General features: G+C 39.4%; 1 protein-coding gene across 1 annotated transcript in view; it reads right to left on the bottom strand.

The window, feature by feature from the left end:
- Window positions 1–8,595: 8,595 nt before the first annotated feature.
- LOC136866813 (hemolymph lipopolysaccharide-binding protein) overlaps window positions 8,596–19,964 on the bottom strand; it is a 48,848-nt gene continuing 37,479 nt past the window's right edge. The window contains exon 6 of the mRNA XM_067143922.2: window positions 8,596–8,818. Within this exon, the coding sequence (XP_067000023.2) occupies window positions 8,679–8,818 (140 nt within the window). The 3' untranslated portion in view covers window positions 8,596–8,678. The remainder of the gene's footprint in view (window positions 8,819–19,964) is intronic.

The following is a 19,964-nucleotide window of genomic DNA, read 5'->3' as shown; positions in this document are numbered from 1 at the left end:
GAGTGGCTTGCAAAGCAAGTGAGCTATAACGTACCCTCACTTCAAAGCACTGTTAGCTGGTTGGGAATACAGGATACATAACAAATCGTATTATGTTACTGATTTACTGATAATTAATAATACGATGTATTTAAGTAAACATTTTCGCGCAGACGCAACTCTATGATAGTCCATTAATGCGCAGCATGTGAAGTAGAATATCGAACGTCAAAATCTTCATGCACCCTAATCAGTTGACTCGTCAGCCGTGTTTGTCGAACTAACATCAAAGTTGCTGCTGTTTTGAAATTGTGTAAGGAAAAATGAGTCTTCAAAGCTCTGAAAAACCTTTTAAGGCTCTGGGTAGAGGTGAGAACAGAGCGCGTAATACTTTAATGCTCTCTAAAGCTGCAAATCACATTTCTCCAAACCATTGTCTATCGTAATTTTTTTGTTCATTGGCTACCTAATAGCTACCTAATTTAAATCAACGGTTTTTACCCTGAAAGCCTTGCGGGCGGCCATTAGTCGGGAGTGACAGTGATTCTAGCGCCGGGGATGTCTTGGTTACGACTATCACAGGATAACTCGTTCCCAAAGGGCATATGGGATTCCCCTTGACGACGAGTAGTTCCACAACTTCTGATTCCTGGGGAGACTGGAAGTACCTGGCGAAGGACTATCCTTTCTACACTCCCCCGAGGTTATATATTCTATTGGGCTATGTTCTTGCATTAGTAATTCATTTTCAGGTCACCATAATTCGTGAGGAGTGGAGCCTCATGACTTCACAATACAAAATAACAACTCGCAATAATACAACATTATGCACAATTTCATTTCATCTTGAACCAGGCGAACCTCAGCTAGGCTGTGTAGCTCAGACGGCAGAGCACTGCTTCACTGAGCCCATGAAGAGGGATTCGACAAAATTTCCGTCTCTTCGGCGTCTTCAGAAATCTTAGGTCCACATCATCAACAGTTATTAAATGAATACTAACAAGTTGTTTATTAACATCGAGTTAAAATTAAGCAGCGTGTTAGGACTCTTGCATTTCCTCAAGCATTTCCTGAGAAATGTGAACTAACATGTTGTTAACTCTTGCAGAGTTACAAACAGTGCGAATCTAGAAGGCAGTGGCAGAGCCATGCGGTTTTTGAGCTTATTTCAATGCAGTTTTGTTTGAATACAGCTATCTAAAACATGGCGCGTGAAGTCAGCATAAGCAGGTTGTTTGACATGTGGTTCGAAATCCCCAGCTAAGAACGAGAAACCGTCTTTTCCAGGTCTCTATAATCCTTTTCACGTTGTTTTGTATCGTGATGTATGCTACGTTATGACTATTCGGAGGTCTTGCTTCTAGATGAAAATGTGAGGCAAAACGTTATCACCTAGCAGAATCCCTTTGCAACTTGTGCTAATTTCAACCGTTTCCTGAGACGAGAGTTATTAAAATATTGTAGGCCTACAGTGATTTACAGTCCCTGGCCATCTAGTACAGGCATCCCTGCATATTTCAGCTCTATTGCCTCCAGCTGATTCCATTCTTTCTAGTGTATAATCTATTGCACCTGAAACACCAACAAAACGTCCGGCTCCATGGCTAAATGGTTAGCGTGCTAGCCTTTGGTCACAGGGGTCCCGGGTTCGATTCCCGGCAGGATCGGGAATTTTAACATTAAGTGGTTAATTCCTACGGCACGGGGGCTGGGTGTATGTGTCGTCTTCATCATAATTTCATCCTCATCACGACGCGCAGGTCGCCTACGGGAGTCAAATGGAAAGACCTGTACCTGGCGAGCCGAACCCGTCCTGGGATATCCCGGCACTAAAAGCCATACGACATTTCATTTCAGTGAAGATATATGTATATATACATGAAGATGTCATACTACTACTACTACTGCTACTTCTACTACTACTACTACTACTACTACTACTACTACTAATAATAATAATAATAATAATAATAATATTCATATCAAGATGTCCTTCGCATATAATTCCTGCATCTGTTGTCATCGGTAATAACTGATCCTAAGTAGCAGAACTTGTGTACCTGTTTCATTAAAATATTTCCAATTATGAGATGTGCCTCTGGCTTCATTTTAGATTTGCTTACAACTATAATATTCGTTTTATTTACATTAATGTTAAGTTGGAAACCTTTTAAGATGGATGTTAATTTGTTGAGCATGATCTGCATGTTCTCCTCATTGTCAGCCAGAAGTGCAATGTCGTCGGCAAATCTAATACAGTGTATAACTGTTCCATTTATTTCAATGCCAGGTGTTTTTGATTTAAAAACTTTCATGGCCTCTTTAGTGTACAGATTAAATAGAAATGGTGATAAGGAACACCCCTGTCTCACTCCTTTCCTGATCTTCACCTTCATATTGTTTCATTACTTTCAATGTTTATTCTTTGATTGATGTAGAGGTTTAGTATTGCTTTTCTGTCTTTCCAGTCCAAATGAATATCCTTTTTAATTCTGAACAGTCTTTTCCACTGAACATCGTCAAAAGCTTTTTCCACGTCTACAAAAGCTATATATGTATTTCTGTTAAGCTCTAGTCTTCAATCCAAGATGGTTTTAAGTGCTATAATAGCTTATCTCGTTCCTACTCCTTTCTTGAACCCAAACTGATCATCATCTAGATTCTGCTCAATTTCCATTTTGATTCTGTTTTTCAAAATGCATGTGAATATTTTTGCTGCATTTGAAAGTTTTTTTCTTTTTGTGCTAGTTGTTTTACGTCGCACCGACACAGATAGGTCTTATGGCGACGATGAGGCGGAGAAGGGCTAGGAGTGGGAAGGAAGCGGCCGTGGCCTTAATTAAGGTACAGCCCCAGCATTTGCCTGGTGTGAAAATGGGAAACCACAGAAAACCATTTTCAGGGCTGCCGACAGTGGGGTTTGAACCTGCTATCTCCCGAATACTGGATACTGTCCGCACTTAAGCGACTGCAGCTATCGAGCTCGGTGCATGTGAAACAAGGCTTAGTATTCTGTAATTGTAAAATTCTGTAGAATCTTTTTTGTGCAGAAGTACTGCTTTGCTTTCTACAAAATCCTCTGGTATATCTCCGTTTTCATAACAGTACTTGGTGATTTTGAAGAGTTCATCCTTCAGCTTTTTTCCAGAGATTTTTCACAGTTCAGGTAAATATTTTTAATATAAAAGTCAAAAGTAGGCATTTATACAAGTGGAGACACATGCTTCCCTTAGTGCATCGTTACTGCATTGTCCTACATAGGAGGCTTACAGTGGTGTCTGTACAGCGCACTAGCCGCCAGCGTCTTAGAAAGGTGTAGCAATCCAACTGATGAGCCCACTGCTACACCGGGGATAAACACGAGTAATGTTACCATTGGAAAGGCCGAAAGAGCCTGAATAATTTTAACATTTGCAATCGATGAAATGAAATTATGGTTTCCTCCTGGAAACTAAATTTGTGATAATTTCAAATACTTAGGGGAAATCCTCCAATCGTCTGGATTAAATCGTGAAGCAAGCAAAGAGAGAATTTCAAAATTACAAACATCCTATAGAATTACATGGAACATATGTAACAAAAATCAGCATCTCGGAACGCTAAATTAAAATACACGGCAATTAAATCTGAAACATTATGCGCATCAGTAACCCTGATTTAGTGTGATTAGCTGCTACATCGAGAGGTCCGGGTTCAATTTCCGGCTCTGCCACGAAATTTGAAAAGTGGTACGAGGGCTGGAACGGGGTCAATTCAGCCTCGGGAGGTCAGATGAGTAGAGGTGGGTTCGATTCCCACCTCAGCCATCCTCGAAGTGGTTTTCTGTGGTTTCCCACTTCTCCTCCAGGCAAATGCCGGGATGGTACCTAACTTAAGGCCACGGCCGCTTCCTTCCCTCTTCCTTCTCTATCCCTTCCAGTCTTCTCATCCCCCCACAAAGCCCCTGTTCAGCATAGCAGGTGAGGCCGCCTAGCCGAGGTACTGGTCATTCTCCCCGGACTCAAAGTCTCACGCTCCAGGACACTGCCCTCGAGGCGGTAGAGGTGGGATCCCTTGCTGAGTCCGCGGGAAAAGCCAACCCTGGAGGGTAAACAGATTAAGATAAGAAGAAGATGAAGAAGAAGAAGTAACCCTGATCATTGGAGGCAGATCCCTAACTAAATGTTTAGGAAAACAAGAAAGGAAAATCTGTAGAAAAATGTTTGTCATAATTTGGATAGGAGTGTGGATGAAAAGGAAGTTTCTTCAGTTTTATACCAGTATTCTGAGAAACTATCAGAAAAAGACGACTGAAATTTTAGGGCCATATTCAAAGAATGGACTATGAAAGACTTACTAAAAGGATATTTAATCATGCCTCCTCACTAAATGTCAAGAATAATTGGATAATCGAAATTGAAAAGGGCTTTAAAGAAATCAGTATAACATTACGAAATTATATGTGACGGGGCTTGCCTTAGAACGGTGGGGAACAAATTTCATTTTGCTGAAAAACCCAAGAATTATGCGCAAGCGCTTCAACGAAATTAAAGAATTAAGAAAATATACTTTTGTTTTATTAAAATACGATTCTTTGATTAATTATTTTTCCGTCAAGTATGTTAATGTCCCAGATTTGAAGTCTGTGATCTCAGTAAATAATAATAATAATAATAATAATAATAATAATAATAATAATAATAATAATAATAATAATAATAATAATGTCCGCCTCTGTGGTGTAGTGGTTAGCGTGATTAGCTGCCACCCCCGGAGGTCCGGGTTCGATTCCCGGCTCTGCCACGAAATTTGAAAAGTGGTACGAGGGCTGGAACGGGGTCCACTCAGCCTCGGGAGGTCAACTGAGTAGAGGTGGGTTCGATTCCCACCTCAGCCATCCTGGAAGTGGTTTTCCGTGGTTTCCCACTTCTCCTCCAGGCAAATGCCGGGATGGTACCTAACTTAAGGCCACGGCCGCTTCCTTCCCTCTTCCTTGTCTATCCCTTCCAATCTTCCCATCCCCCCACAAGGCCCCTGTTCAGCATAGCAGGTGAGGCCGCCTGGGCGAGGTACTGGTCATTCTTCACAGTTGTATCCCCCGACCAAGAGTCTGAAGCTCCAGGACACTGCCCTTGAGGCAGTAGAGGTGGGATCCCTCGCTGAGTCCGAGGGAAAAACCGACCCTGGAGGGTAAACAGATGATGAATGAATGAATAATAGTAATAATAATAATAATAATAATAATAATAATAATAATAATAATATTGAAGTCTGTGATCTCAGTAAATAATAATAATAAAAAATAATGTATATATGTATGTATGTATGTATGTATGTATGTATGTATGTATGTATGTATGTATGTATGTATGTATGTATGTATGTATGTATGTTAGGTTTTCAGCCCGAAGGCTAGTTGGATCCTCAACAGGTCCATCATTAGCTGTCATAGATAGCCTAGGTGTCACTGAAGAGGCGTACTAGGGAAATTAGGAGTGAGGTAGTTTCCCGTTGCTTTCCTCACTGGGCCAGAAGTTGCTATTGCACATCAGTCCGCCAAGCCCACTGAAATGCGTGCACCAACCGACCCTATGAGCGACATCTTCACACAATTCATAGTAGGGACTGGCTGCATAAGGAATGGCATTACTAGCATCGCTCATACCTCAGTCACTTTCACATTGTCAAAGCCAAGTATAAGACTGAGACAGGTAACAAATTTATTCTAGCCCGTACCAGAAGACGTAGTGCACTGTAAACACTACATCCTGCCAGCAAAGGCATAATTATAATAATATTAATAATAATAACTTACAACAAGAATATCTCGATCAATGCAAAACTCAGACACTACCAGACAGTGGTCCTCCCGGAGGCTTTGTATGCAGCTGAAAGTTTGAACCTGATAAAAACAGGATTGGTCAAGAAGTTGGAAATAGTGGAGAGAAAGATTCTGAGGAAAATAGTGGGACCCCAATGAACAGAGGATGGATCAACAGAAAGAAAGGAAACCAAGAATTATATCTCAAGATGGAAAAGATCTCAGATACCTTCTGAAAGAGGAGAGCCATGTTCTTCCAACATATATACAGAATGAACCCGGGAAGACTGACCAATCAGATAAAATTTTTTGAGACCAGGAAAACTACAGTGCGCTGATACCAGGAGGTGAAGAAGGATCTGGAATAAATGGGAATGCAAGGAACGGAAATCAGCAACAGGGATGCTTACAAGGCCACGAAGAGGTTTCAAGAGAAAGATCCCGTACCCAAGCGCCATGGACAGGAGAAAGGAGGAGATTGCAGAGTAAAGGGATAAAGGAGTACTGGACGAGTATTAAAACCCAGAAACAGAAGAAGCTGAATTCGAATTAACGTGGTCCATAGTCGGCCAAAACGAAATAATAATAATAATAATAATAATAATAATAATAATAATAATAATAATAATAATAATTGTACCGGAGGTACACCTTCTCCGTTCTGTTAAACTATAAGGCCATCTGTGTCATGAAACTGGAACTAGTGTAATATAAGATACTTGGACTGTCAACCGTTAGATGTTTCTACCATCGACTTGGTGACCCTCTGGCGGAATTAAGGACAATTCATTCTTGAGAGAATTTCAATTTTCAAAGTCTCTTAACCTTAGTTTTTGTAGACTTTTTTTTAATGTGTCAAAGTGTTCAACACTCGTACAGCTTCCTTCTTCCTTAGTTATTAACCAATCAGGAATTTTGTGTACATTTTCTCTAGCCAATTAAAATTGGGCGTGTGTATAGGCATCCTGCCTATCTGAAAAGAGATCTGGCAACTTTCCTCGAAAATGCTATAAAAGCTGGATGTTTTAGGGCCGTATTGTCATCTTCACCGCTCTGGTCTAGTCAGTGCAGGGCTGCAGGGCGGCGTTCGGAAGGCCTAACAACTCAAGGTAATGGCAGAAATTTTTTAACATGTGATAGCTCCAGGCAGATAGCCTGAGGGGAAGGTTTCAAACTTATTTAATTTTATGTATAGTCCTAATTTAAGGATTTTAATATAGATTTTCGGCAAATCTAAGGACCCTGTTGAAATCCCTGCTGGAAAACATGTAAGTTAAGGGAACAAAGAGTGATCACCCTCTGTTGATTCCCATTCAACTTGGTATGAGTGACTAATATTTTCTAAACCGCTAAATTCTTAACCCTCTTTCGGCATTTAATATTCCTCGTTCAATCAACCCTCTGTATTATAGGCCTAGCCTCTGCAACTTCGGACCACAAGCCCTTTTAGGGTTTTAAGATTTTTCCTAAAAGGAGTGCAAGTGTTTCGCCTTCTAGCCTTTCTTCATGGCCAATCATGTTAAACCTTTTATTTTTACATTAAGGCCATTTAGTATTGGCACTCATTGCCCCCGTTTACATTTCAATTATTGATAGACACGTGTGTAAAAGACTGTTGAGCAGCAGTAACTGTAAACACAGTATTTGAAGTTTATCAGGCGTAATTTTCTAAGAAGCTTGTGCTGAGAGGCTGAACTCTAGTAACTTTTGGAACTCAGTCTCGTGGGATGTGAATTAGTGGAGCAAACACTTTGTTGTTTGTTCCGAATCTTCTATCAATCAATGTCCTACTCGGTGGCTGAACGGTCAGCGTACTGGCCTTCAGTTCAGAGGGTTCCGGGTTCGATTCCCGGCCGAGTCGGGAATTTTAACCTTAATTGGTTAATTCCTACTGCACGGGGGCTGGGTGTAGGTGTTGTCTTCATCATCATTTCATCCTCATCACGACGCGCAGGTTGCCTACAGGCGTTAAATAGAAAGACCTGCACCTGGCGAGCCGAACCCGTCCTGGGATATCCCGGCACTAAAAGCCATACGACATTTCATTTATCAATCAATATTTTCTAAAAAGTAAAGAAATGAAATTTCAAGATTTAGTACTTTAACTTATGCTTTGGTCATTTCATTGTCAGCCCATTCACCTCGGCAGCTCCTTACACCTCTCTGTTCCAAGATATTCCCTTAATAATAATAATAATAATAATAATAATAATAATAATAATAATAATAATAATAATAATAATAATAATAATAATTAACATGTACTTTGACTTACCTTACAGTGAAGTTAAATAACTTTATTGCACAGATTCTCAACTGATTTATATGTTAGGTAATAAAGCTTGGAAAAGGAATCCAGAACACACTGTAAACTGTTTACAAAAGGCTCACTTTACCTCTCGTAATAATAATAATAATAATAATAATAATAATAATAATAATAATAATAATAATAATAATAATAATAATAATAATAATTAACGTGTACTTTGACTTACCTTACAGTGAGGTTAAATAACTTTATTGCACAGATTCTCAACTGATTTATATGTTACGTAATAAAGCTTGGAAAAGGAATCCAGAACACACTGTAAACTGTTTAGAAAAGGCTCACTTTACCTCTCGATATTGTAGAAAGTTATTCGTCAGACTGACCGTTTGTTTGTTTGTTTGTTTGTTTGTTTGTTTGTTTACAGAAAGAAAGCATGATGACATGAATTCCTTTAATAATATTGTATATTTTGCATAAAATGGCTCTCATTTCACAACATATTAGATTGTATCAAAAAGATATAAGTATAATAAATATTCATTCTCGTCTGTTTATCCCAAGAAATATACTGGAACTTTCTCCCCCTGAATAGTTCTGCAAATGTACGGAAATTCATTCTCCTCGGTTTTAACTCTTCTGGCATATGAAATTCCTCTCGTCGCTACAGTTTGCGTTGAACACTTCTCCATTACTCAGAGCTTTCCCACACATTGCTTTCATACCCCTTGGCTCTCCTGAGGCCCATGGGATGTCCTCTGCAGACTCTCCTAGAAAAAAACCATCATATGGATTGAAATCGTTACAAATAAAAACATTACATCATTTAAGCTAAAACATTTTGAACTGAGTCTGAGTGAAAAACAAATACGACTTTTAGATAATATCGTTGTACACGTTGTACACTCAGATGACTTTAAATACCGAACTCCTTTGCTAAATAATGAGAATTTGCATCGTCACATTCCTAGTTGAGGTTTTATTAACAGACAAAGTAGCGGCCCCCTATATTACGAAAAACGTAAAATTAACTAACTTCCTCAATTGTGCAGAAAGTTAAAGGGATAAACGGCCAGGAAATGTTTCAAATTGTGAGTCTTTGACTACTACCATTAAAATGTTTTCATTCCTCCCCTGAAGGGGGAGGCGGGTCTCTTAGACAGTGACACCGTCTCTCGGGCCGGGAGATTTGTCACGGTGAAGGAGATGCTCGGAGAAGGTGAAGGGGCGGCGGCCGTGGCCTTTACTAGGAACTGTCCCGGCATTCGCATTAGTGCAGGAGAATGGAAAACCACGGAAAACCATTCTCACGACAGCCGACGGTTGAGACCAGCCGTGAGGTCCAGCCCTGTCCCGTCTCCCGAATGCAGAGGCGTAGAGCCACGGTAGAGCCATGGCCACCCCTCCTCTGCTCGGCTGGTCGGTCAAAGTGCAGAGCTGTTGGAACACGGACCAGCCGTGGCCACGTATGGGCCGAGACCCACACTACATCTATCGACCTGAGTCTTGAATCGCTCTATCAAAAAAAAAAAAAAAAAAAAAAAAAAAAAAAATTGAAAATCAGTTTCGGCATAAATGCAGTTCCAGAAAAACAGTCTAAAATCGCTCGTTACTTTAGTCGTTTTTTTCTTTATTCAAATCCTATCCAAATTAACTTATTTACATAATTATTTCTGTAATGTGTTCCTTGGTTCCAATACCTCAGGCGTTTTTTTTATTTTTTTTTTTAATGTCTACACCTAATCTATTAGTAACGGCTTAAGTGAAACAATGCATTGACTCACATTAGCGCTCGTACCGATAGAAAAAGGCAAACTGATATTCCAATCGACCGGATAACTATGATTAAGAAAAGGATTTCAATTTTTAGGAATAAATAAATACTATATTATCATGGCCAAAAATATGGCTTCCGACTGAGATAGCTAAATAAAATTCAGTTTTCTGATTTTTATTTAATATAATTATTATCATATTTTATCATATTTTATTTACCTAAAATCCGTAGCTCATATCCCTAGGATGTTTTCAACACTGAATTGCTTGCCTGAAGGGCTAGAACTGTATGGCTTTCAACCACTGAATATACACATATATTTGAATGTAGGTATATTTCTTCGAGTGACTACTAATAAAAAAATTTCATTCCTCCCTGAAGGGGGAGGCTGGCCTCTTAGACGGTGACGCCGTCTCTCAGGCCGGGAGATTTGTTACGGTGAAGGAGATGCTCGGAGAAGGTGAGGGGGTTGGCGGCCGTGGCCTATGCCAGGAACCGTCCCGGCATTAGCCTTAGTGCAGGAGAATGGAAAACCACGGAAAACCATTCTCAGGACAGCCGACGGTTGGAGCCAGCCGAGAGGTCCAGCCCTGACCGTCTCCCGAATGCAGAGCTGTTGGACTACGGACCAGCCGTGGCCACTTATGCGCCGAGACCCACTCTGCATCTACCGAACTTCGAGTGAAGTGTACGAAATGTATTGATTGTATAGTAGAACATTCTATATGCGTGTAATTCTATGAGCAACAGCAACAACTTCTTCTTGGTTGAAGTCGTCAGAACAATTATTCAGCGTTATGCTTTTTTTAATTCTGTCACATTTCGAAACAGGTGATTAAGAAGAATACGAAAAGGTGTGGTAACTGTGTGAAATTTCGTGGCGATGTTTATTACTCATTGCGAACCGACAGCTGTAGAGCATATCCTTTGTCTAGTGTCGCATTTAGCCTCTAGGATCGCTCCGCATTGTCTTGACTTGTGCTGCCATCTTACGCAGAAATACACACTCTCCAGTTATACTGAGGTTATACACATAAAACATGTTCACTAAGCAGATTCCTAGCTATCGCTTGGTAATGAATTCTACAATATTATCAATATTTCCCAATATTTCCATGGATTTACTGTATGTCTCATTTTACTCTGCTCTGTTGCAGTGTATCATATAGTACAGAAGATTAGGCACCATTGCACTATAATTATGTTGCTTCTCACGAGAGTTTAATCCTGATGTAAACGTGGTATCTGTATGCCTCCGTCAAAGAAAGAATTGTGATTTGCTGAGCGTGTACTATCACGCTCCACTTCGTCAATGTCTCGTGTTCGGACGACAACAATGCGAAGATTAGAACTTCTGACTAAACATATATTTGTGTACAATACGTAACGCGCCGGGCTGAGCAGCTCAGACGGTAGAGCGCTGGCCTTCTGAACCTAACTTGGCAGGTTCGGTCGTGGCTCACTCTGGTGGTAGGCCTATTTTAAGGTGCTCAAACACATCAGCCTCGTGTCGGTAGAGGCACGTTAAAGTACTCCTGCGGGACAAAATTCCGGCACCTCGGCGTCTGCGAAAACCGTAAAAATAGGTAGTGAGACGTAAAATAATAATAATAATAATAATAATAATAATAATAATAGGATGAGGAACAGTTTTTGATCTGTTTGAAACTAAACGGAGGAGTTAAAGGGAGATCTTCTGCTGAAATATGAGGAATGATTACGTTATTTATTTATTTATTTATTTATTTATTTATTTATTTATTTATTTATTTATTTACCCTTAGGCTACAGCAAAAATTACACATGTAGGAAGATTTACATTACGATGACTGTCTGAAGTGCCACCGATACACACTAATCTATTAAAATACCAATAAGCCAAATATCTAACTTGCAAGTTGAAATTTATATAACTAATATTAGAGATTTCCTATCCTAATTTATCATGATTAAACATGTCATCTGGAACTGTATATAATCATATAACAAGTATCGAAAAGAAAAAAAGATAAAAGACACGAAATATAGGCAGTTGCAGTCATAACACAGCTCTCCACTTAGTTTCTCTACCTCGTTTATTGCTAAACTTGGATTCTGTTCACTTAATTTATTGAACACATTCACAGTGCACTGTGATCGGTTCTGGGCAATTTTCCTCTTGTGCACTTCACAACACATGCTGTCCTACCTCTTACTCCATTTCTTTCACACTGAATACTGACTCAGACCAAGTATTTGCTCAGACTCTCTGAATGCCGATGCAGGATGCAGCACCTTACCTTTAGGCTGTCCACCTCGGAGCTTCCCCGCACTGCGAGGAGTTTTCCAGTATTACACGTCTTGTGCCTTAATTTCTCCATATTTAATCACTCGTTTATAAACAGGTGCAAATGTACATATACGTAAATGATAAAATCTCAAATATTTATTCCAAATTTCTAAATACACTGAAATAAAAATTAATATGACGTACTACAGTCGAGTGAATCCGACGGTTGTCCAATCAATGAACTATGTCTATGTCCACGTGCAAAGACAAGATGTTCCGCCTATTTGTTTACATCACGATTGAACTCTGGTGAAAAAGAGCATAGCTGAATTTAGAGTTCACGGAAACAGCCAGCTAAACAATCGTCGATTTGTAGGCCTATTCCACTTTCTTACGTAAGTCAGGATCTCTATTTCCTCTCTTGTATCTGTTCTCTCCCGGCGAACTGTCTTTCTCACTCCATCGCGGGGAGATCAGATTTGAGGGGTCTAGGGAAGTTTTCAGTTTCACTCCCATCCCTGTTTTAGCCAATAACTTGTCGTATTCAATATGACGTCACGAACACATTTCACTACTACATCGCGAGATACGTGTACTGAGGCATAATCCCCGTTATATAAAGCAAGAAGGCTAACTGACTGACTGACTGATTCACTGACATTAATGTTTAGCCATTTCCAGATGAGCTAGGAACTTGAAATTCGGCAATCTGATAGCTATTAAGCTGTAACCTAATGAGAAATTTCAATAGGTTTAATTTTTAAATATATTAACCCCCACCCCCAAAGAAAATGTCGGACGCGAATTCCGGGAGCCGTAGGAAATTGAAATTGGGCCAAAAATATAGCTGTTACCCTGTAATCGACTGAGAAATTTCAAAAGTTCCAATATTGAAATGTTAAACCCCGAAAAGTATCGAATTATTGAGGCAAAACAGTGAAATGGCGTATGGCTTTTAGTGCTGGGAGGACATGTTCGGCTCGCCATGTGCAAGTCTTTCGATTTGACTCCCGTAGGCGACCTGCACGTCGTGATGAGGATGAAATGATGATGAAGACAACGCATACACCCATCCCCCGAGCCAGAGAAATTAACCAATGATGGTTAACATTCCCGATCCTGCCGCGAATCGAACCCGAGACCCTTGTAACCAAAGGCCAGCACGCTAACCATTTAGCCATGGAGCCGGATATTATTGAGGTAATTTTTAATGTCGGTGCCGATCTTTGTTTCGAAATATTTTGTGCCTAAACGATAATTCCCATCAAAAATAGGTAGCACTTTCGGTCCCTAGAATGCAGAGATGTACAACCTTGATCCTGTGACTTTTTGTCGTATCTTGACTCCTTCTAATTTAGATTGAGATTCATTTTCCGATTTTGGGTCAATTTTGTTTCTTTTCCATACATTAATTATTTCACTGCTTGAAACACTTATAACAGACAGGATCACGAAATTCAGCAGGATCCTTGTCACGACGATTGGTCATAATATGAAAATCAACTTTCAATATTCTAGCTGCCATGAAGGTATGGGAAAAGAGAAGAAATATGTGGAAACACTACTAAAATTTCAGCTTGATCTATGTTTCTAAAGCAATCTAAGGAGTAGCTTATGGTGATACGACTAAATGTCAAAGAACCAAAATTACAGTTCGTTTCGAGGTTGATGAGCCTGCTTAGTTTCAAGACTGTAGCTGTCTAATAAGTAGGCGAAATAATTTCTCAACTTGTAAAAGACGCACGATATTTGATAGAAACATTTACCTCTATCCATGTCATAAAGAGGACCAAAAATGCAGGCCACTGAAAGGGCCGTCTGATACCGTAATCCATTTGTCGATACTATGTACTGTTCTTTCACAGTGATTTTCAAAATGAAGGTCTGCGCTTATAAACGTGCACATCTCCAACCCATATTCTATACCTATTACATAAAGCCAGAAGGCTAACTGACTCACTCACTGACATTAATGTTTAGCCACTTCCAGATGAGCTAGGAACTTGAAATTCGACAATCTTTTAGCTACTGGACTGTAACCTACGGAAAAATTCCAGAAAGGTAAATTTTTAATATTCCCCCCCTCCCCCACCGGACACAATTTATGACGGAAATTCCAGGAGCACTAGAAAATTGAAATTTGGCAAAATTATAGCTGTTATCCTGTAATCTACAGAGAAATTCAAGAAAGTTCCAATATCTAACTTTTTACCTCCAAAAAATATCTAATTATTGAGGCAATTTTCTTGCCTGTGCTGACCTTCCCTTCGAGGTATTTTGTAGCTAAACGGTAATTCCTATCAAAATATTGATAGCATTTTCGCCTCCTAAAAGGAAGAGATCTACGACTTTGGTCCTATGACATTTTTTTGTCGTATCTTGACTCCTTCTACTTTAGATTGAGCTTCATTTTCCGATTTTGGGTCAATTTAGTTTCTTTTCCATACATTATTTCACTGTTTGAAACACTTATAAGACAGGTAGGATCACGAAATTCAGCAGGACCCTTGCCACGACCATTGGTCATATTAAAGTCAACTTTCATTACTGTAGCTGCCATAAGCGTATGGGAAAAGGGAAGGAATATGTGGAAACGCTACTCAAATTTCAGTCTAATCTAAGTTTCTAAAGCAATCTAAGGTGTAGCCGATGGTGATACGACAAAACGTCAAAGAACCAAAATTACAGATCGTTTCATAGTCGATACGCCTGCTTAGTTTCAAGACTGTAGCTGTCTGATAAGTTAGCGAAATAATTTCGTCAACCTGTGAAAAACGTATGAAATTTGACCTAGATCGAAATATTTACCTCTATCCATGCCATAAAGAGCAGAGATACGAGAAAATGTCTTAGGACTAAAAATGTAGGTCAATAAAAGGGCCGTCTGATGCCATAATCCGTTTGTCGATATGATGTACTGTTCTTCCACAATAATTTTCTAAATGAAGGTCTGCACCTATAAACGTGCACTTGTCCTACACATACCCTGTTATTCCTTCCCTAAGCCAGAAGACTAACTGACTCACTGACTCACTGACATTAATGGTTGCCCACTTCCAGATGAGCTAGGAACTTGAAATTCGGCAGTCAGAGAGCTTTTAGGCCGTGCAACCCAAGGAAAAATTCCAAAAAGTTAATTTTTTTCATATTTAGCCCCTCCCGTCGGCCAATCAAAATATCGGACTAAAATTTCATGTTAGATCCTTCCAGATGAACTAGGAACTTGAAATTAGGCAATCTGATAGCTATTAGGCTCTAACCCAAGGGAAAATTCCAAAAGTTCAATTTTTTCACATTTATTCTTATTTCCCATATTTCCCAATCAAAATGTCAGACTCAAATCTCGTGTTAGACCCTTCCCGATGAAGTAGGAACTTGACATTCGGAAATCTGATAGCTATGAGGCTGTAACCCAAGTAAAAAATTCCAAAAAGTGCAAATGTTTCATATTTAGCCCCCCCCCCCAATCTGCACCCAAGCAAATTATCGGACTCAAATTTCGTGTTAGACCCTTCCAGATGAGCTAGGAACTTGAAATTCTGCATCGTGATATCTATTAGACTGCAACCGACGGAAAAATTCCAAAAAATTCAAATTTTTAATTTTTAATTTTTCCCCCTGCCCACACAAAATGATGGACGCCTGTGATGCAGTGCCAAACAAAATTAACATTTGACAAAGTTCTAGCTCCTAGCCTGTAACCGACTTAGAAAATGCAAGAAGTTCAAATATTTAATATTTTACCCAGTAAAAGGTCGATATATTAAGCCAAATTTAATGACGGTGCAGACTTTGGTTTCGAGCTATCTTGTGGCTGAACGGTAATTGCTATCAATAAACGGATTGCACATTCCTGTCCTAAAATGAAGAGATCTACAACTTTGGTCCAATGACGTTTTGTCGTATCTCGACCCCTTCTACCTCAGATTGAACTTCATTTTCCCGGTTTTGGTCAATTTTGTAAAATTTCCATAAATTATTTTACTGATTCACTCACTCATAAGACAGATAGATGCACGAAATTCAGTACGCTCCTTGGCACGAACATTGGCCATTCGTAGACCGACTGTTATTATTCTATCTGCCTTGAGTGTATGGGAAAATGGAAGGAATATGTGGAAACACAAATAAAATTTCAGCCCAATTTATGATTCTTAAGCAATTTATGGTGGAGCCCATGGAGATACGGCAAAACCTCATATAACCAAAATAGTAGATCGTTTCATCGTCAATCTGCCTGCCAAGTTTCAAGACTGTAGCTGTCTGCTAAGTTGGCAAAATCGTTTTTCAACTTGTGAAAAGCGGACGACATTTGACATGGATCGAAACGTTCACTTCTCTCTATGGTATAAAAAGCGGAGGTACAACATGTATAAGACAAAAATGTAGGCGAATAAAAATGTCGTATGATTTCGCAATCCGTTTCTCGATACGACGTACCGTTTGGCAGCCTTAAATTTCCAAATGAAAGTCTGTACTCTGTAGCGTGCACATTTCCTGGCCCTATCGGCAGTCTGATAACTATTAGGCTCTAACCCAGTGAAAAATTCCAATAAGTCAAATTTCTAATTTTTACCCCTCCCCGCTAAATAAAATGGCGGACGCAATATCCGGGTGCACCAGAAAATTGAAATATGACGAAATTATAGTTGTTTTACCCTCTAACTTTTAACTTTTTACCTCTGAAAAATATCTGCCGTTGCAGACCTTCGTTTCGAAGTACTTTCTGCCTAAACAGTAAATCCAATCAAAACTGGATAGCACTTTCTGTCCCTGGAATGAAGAGATCTATAAATTTGGTCCTATGAAAATTTCAAGACTGTAGCTGACTATTAAGTGAATAAAATAATTTTTTTTAACTTGTGAAATTTGCCCCAGATCGAAAAGTTTTCTCCTATCCATACAATAAACCGGCAATATACGAGAAAATATATTAGCACCAAACATGCAGCCCAGTCCGTTTGTCGATGCGACATACCGTTTCGCCGCAGTCTATTTCGAAATGTCCATTTGTTATGTAGAGTACCCGGGGGTACGAGCGAAAGCGAGTTACTGTATATAAAGCCAGAAGGCTGACTGACTGATTCACTCACTCACTCACTCACTGACATTAATGTTTACCCACTTCCAGATAAGACAGGAACTTGAAATTCGGCATCTGATATATATTAGGCTGTAACCCAAGAAAAAATTCCAAAAGTTCAAATTTTCAATATTTTTCCCTCTCCAAACAAAATGGCGGTCTAAAATTTCGGGTGCGCTAGAAAATTGATATTTGACGAAATTATAGCTGTTACCCTGCAACCGACGGAGAAATTACAAAAAGTTCGAATATTTATCTTTTTATCTCCGAAAAATATCGAAATATTGCGGAAAATTTAACGATGGTGCCGCCTTCGTTTCGAGGTGCTTTCTGGCTAAACGGTAATTCCTATCAAAAAACTGATAGCACTTTCCGATCGTAAAATGAAGAGACCTACAACTATGGTCCTGTGACGTTTTGTCGTATCCCGCTTCTTCTACCTTAGATTGAGATTAATTTTCCGATTTTGGTTCACTTTTTATTTTCCATATATTATTTTACTTCTTGAAACCCTTATAAAATAGATAGAATCAAGAAATTTGGCGCGTCCCTTGCCACGTCTATTGGTCATACGAGTACCAAGTTTCATCATTCTACCTGCCGAGCATGTTTGGGAAATCGAAAGGAATATGCGGAAACTGTGCTGCAATTTCAGCCTAATCTAAGTTTCTAAAGCCATCAAAGGTCCAGCCGATGGAGATACGGCAAAATGTCAAAAAACCAAAATTGTAGGTCGATTCACAGTCGATATGCCTGCCAAGCTTCAAGACTGTAGCTGTCTGCTAGGTTGGCGAAATAACTTTTCAACTTATGAAAAGCGTACGAAATTTGACACAGATCGAACCATTCACCGCTATCTATGGTATAAATAGCCGAGATACGACAAAGTGACTTAAAAATAAAAAATATACCACTAAAAGGGCCATCTGATGACGTAATACGTTTGTCGATACGAGCAACCGTTCCGCCGCAGTAAATTTCTAAGTGAAGGTCTGCACTTAGAAATGTGTATATCTCCCGCCAATATCTATATTATATAAAACCGTGCGGATGGCTGACTGACTGACATTCAAAATTTACCACTTCCAGATGAGGTAGAAACTTGTAGCGTGTGACCTATGGAAAAGTTCCAAAATTTCAAATATTTAATTCTTACTGTTCTTACCCAAAACTAAATTGCTGATGCTATGTTGCGATGCGCCAGAAAATTAAAAATTGGCACAGTTATAGCTCTTGATCTGCAATCGATGGAGACATTCCAAAAAGGTTCCAGTGTTTAACTTTTGAACTCCAAAAATTATCGAAATTTGGAGTCAATTTTCATGACGGTGCAGATCTTCTGGAGGAATATTGTGGCTAAACGGTAAGGCATATCGCCGAATGGGCAATACATTTATAACCCACCATGTAGAGATCTACACTTTTGACCCGTGACTTTCAGTCGTATCTTGACACCTTATGCCTTAGACAGACATTTTCTGATTTTACGTCAACTTTGTACATTTTCCGTAATTAATTTTACTGTATTGCACACTTGTAAGACTGATAGAATCATTAAATTAGGCAGGCTCATTAGAACGTCCGAGGGTCATATGTGAGCAAAATGCATGATTCTAGATGCCTTGTAAGAATGGGAAAACGAAAGGAATATGTGGACACTGTACTCAAATTTCAGCCTAATCTTATAATCCAAAGCAATCTACGGTGTACCCGATGCAGTTACGACAAAACGCCAAAGAACCAACATGTAGATAGTTTCAACCACGTTACGCCTGCCAGGTTTCAAGACTATAGCTGTCCATTAGGCGAGGAAAATAATTTCTCATCTTGTGAAAAACGTGCGTAATTTACACCAGGTCTTGGCTGTAAATTGGGAATATACGAGAAAATATTATCGGACCAAACATTTAGGCGAAATAATGGGCCGTCGGTGGCGCAATCTGTTTCTAGGTTCGACGTACCGTTTCGTCACATTAATTTTCCAAATGATCACTTCTAACGTAGAGGAATTAGGGGTTTGGGGGCGGAGCCTCCAACGAGCAAACGCGAGTCTATATAATCTAAAACTGTACGGCTGACTGACTTTCTGACTGACTGACTGATATTAATATATACCCCTTCCAGATGAGGTAGAAACTTGAAATTTGGCAAAGTGAAAGCTATTTGCCTGTAACCTATGGAAAAGTTCCAAACAGTTCAAAGTTTTAATTTTTATTTCCTTTCCCCAAAACTAAATGGCGGATGCTATGTTGCAGTGCGCTAGAAAATTAAAATTTTGCATAGTTATAGTTCCTGCCCTGCAACCGACGGAGAAATTAAAAAAGTTCCAGTATTTAACTTTTGCCTACAAAACTTATCAAAACGTGGAGGCAATTTTCATGCCGGTGCAGACCATCGTTTCGATGTATTTTGTGGCTGAACGGTAAGTCGTATCGCCAAATGTACAATACATTCGGAACCCATCATGATGAGATCTATAATTTTGGTCCCATGACTTTTAGTCTTTATCCCATATGCCTTAGATAGAACTGCATTTTCTGATCTTACGTCAATATTTACATTTTCTATAATTAATTTTACTTCTTTGCACACTTATAAGACGGATAGAAGAATGAAATTCGGCAGGCCAGTTGAAAGGAGGGTGGGTCATATGTGAGCAAAATGCATTATTCTAATCTGTCATATTGTAACCGTTCAATACCAGGATAATAGACAGGTCATTAGGCCCAACAATTAATATATACCGTTTTCCGCGCCATTATACGATATATTTGGTCGTAATAAGCA

This window comes from Anabrus simplex, chromosome 1, assembly GCF_040414725.1.
Source record: "Anabrus simplex isolate iqAnaSimp1 chromosome 1, ASM4041472v1, whole genome shotgun sequence".
Taxonomy (NCBI): Eukaryota; Metazoa; Arthropoda; class Insecta; order Orthoptera; family Tettigoniidae; genus Anabrus; species Anabrus simplex.
Note: the sequence above shows the minus strand (reverse complement) of the source record. Positions and strands in the feature narration are given on the sequence as shown.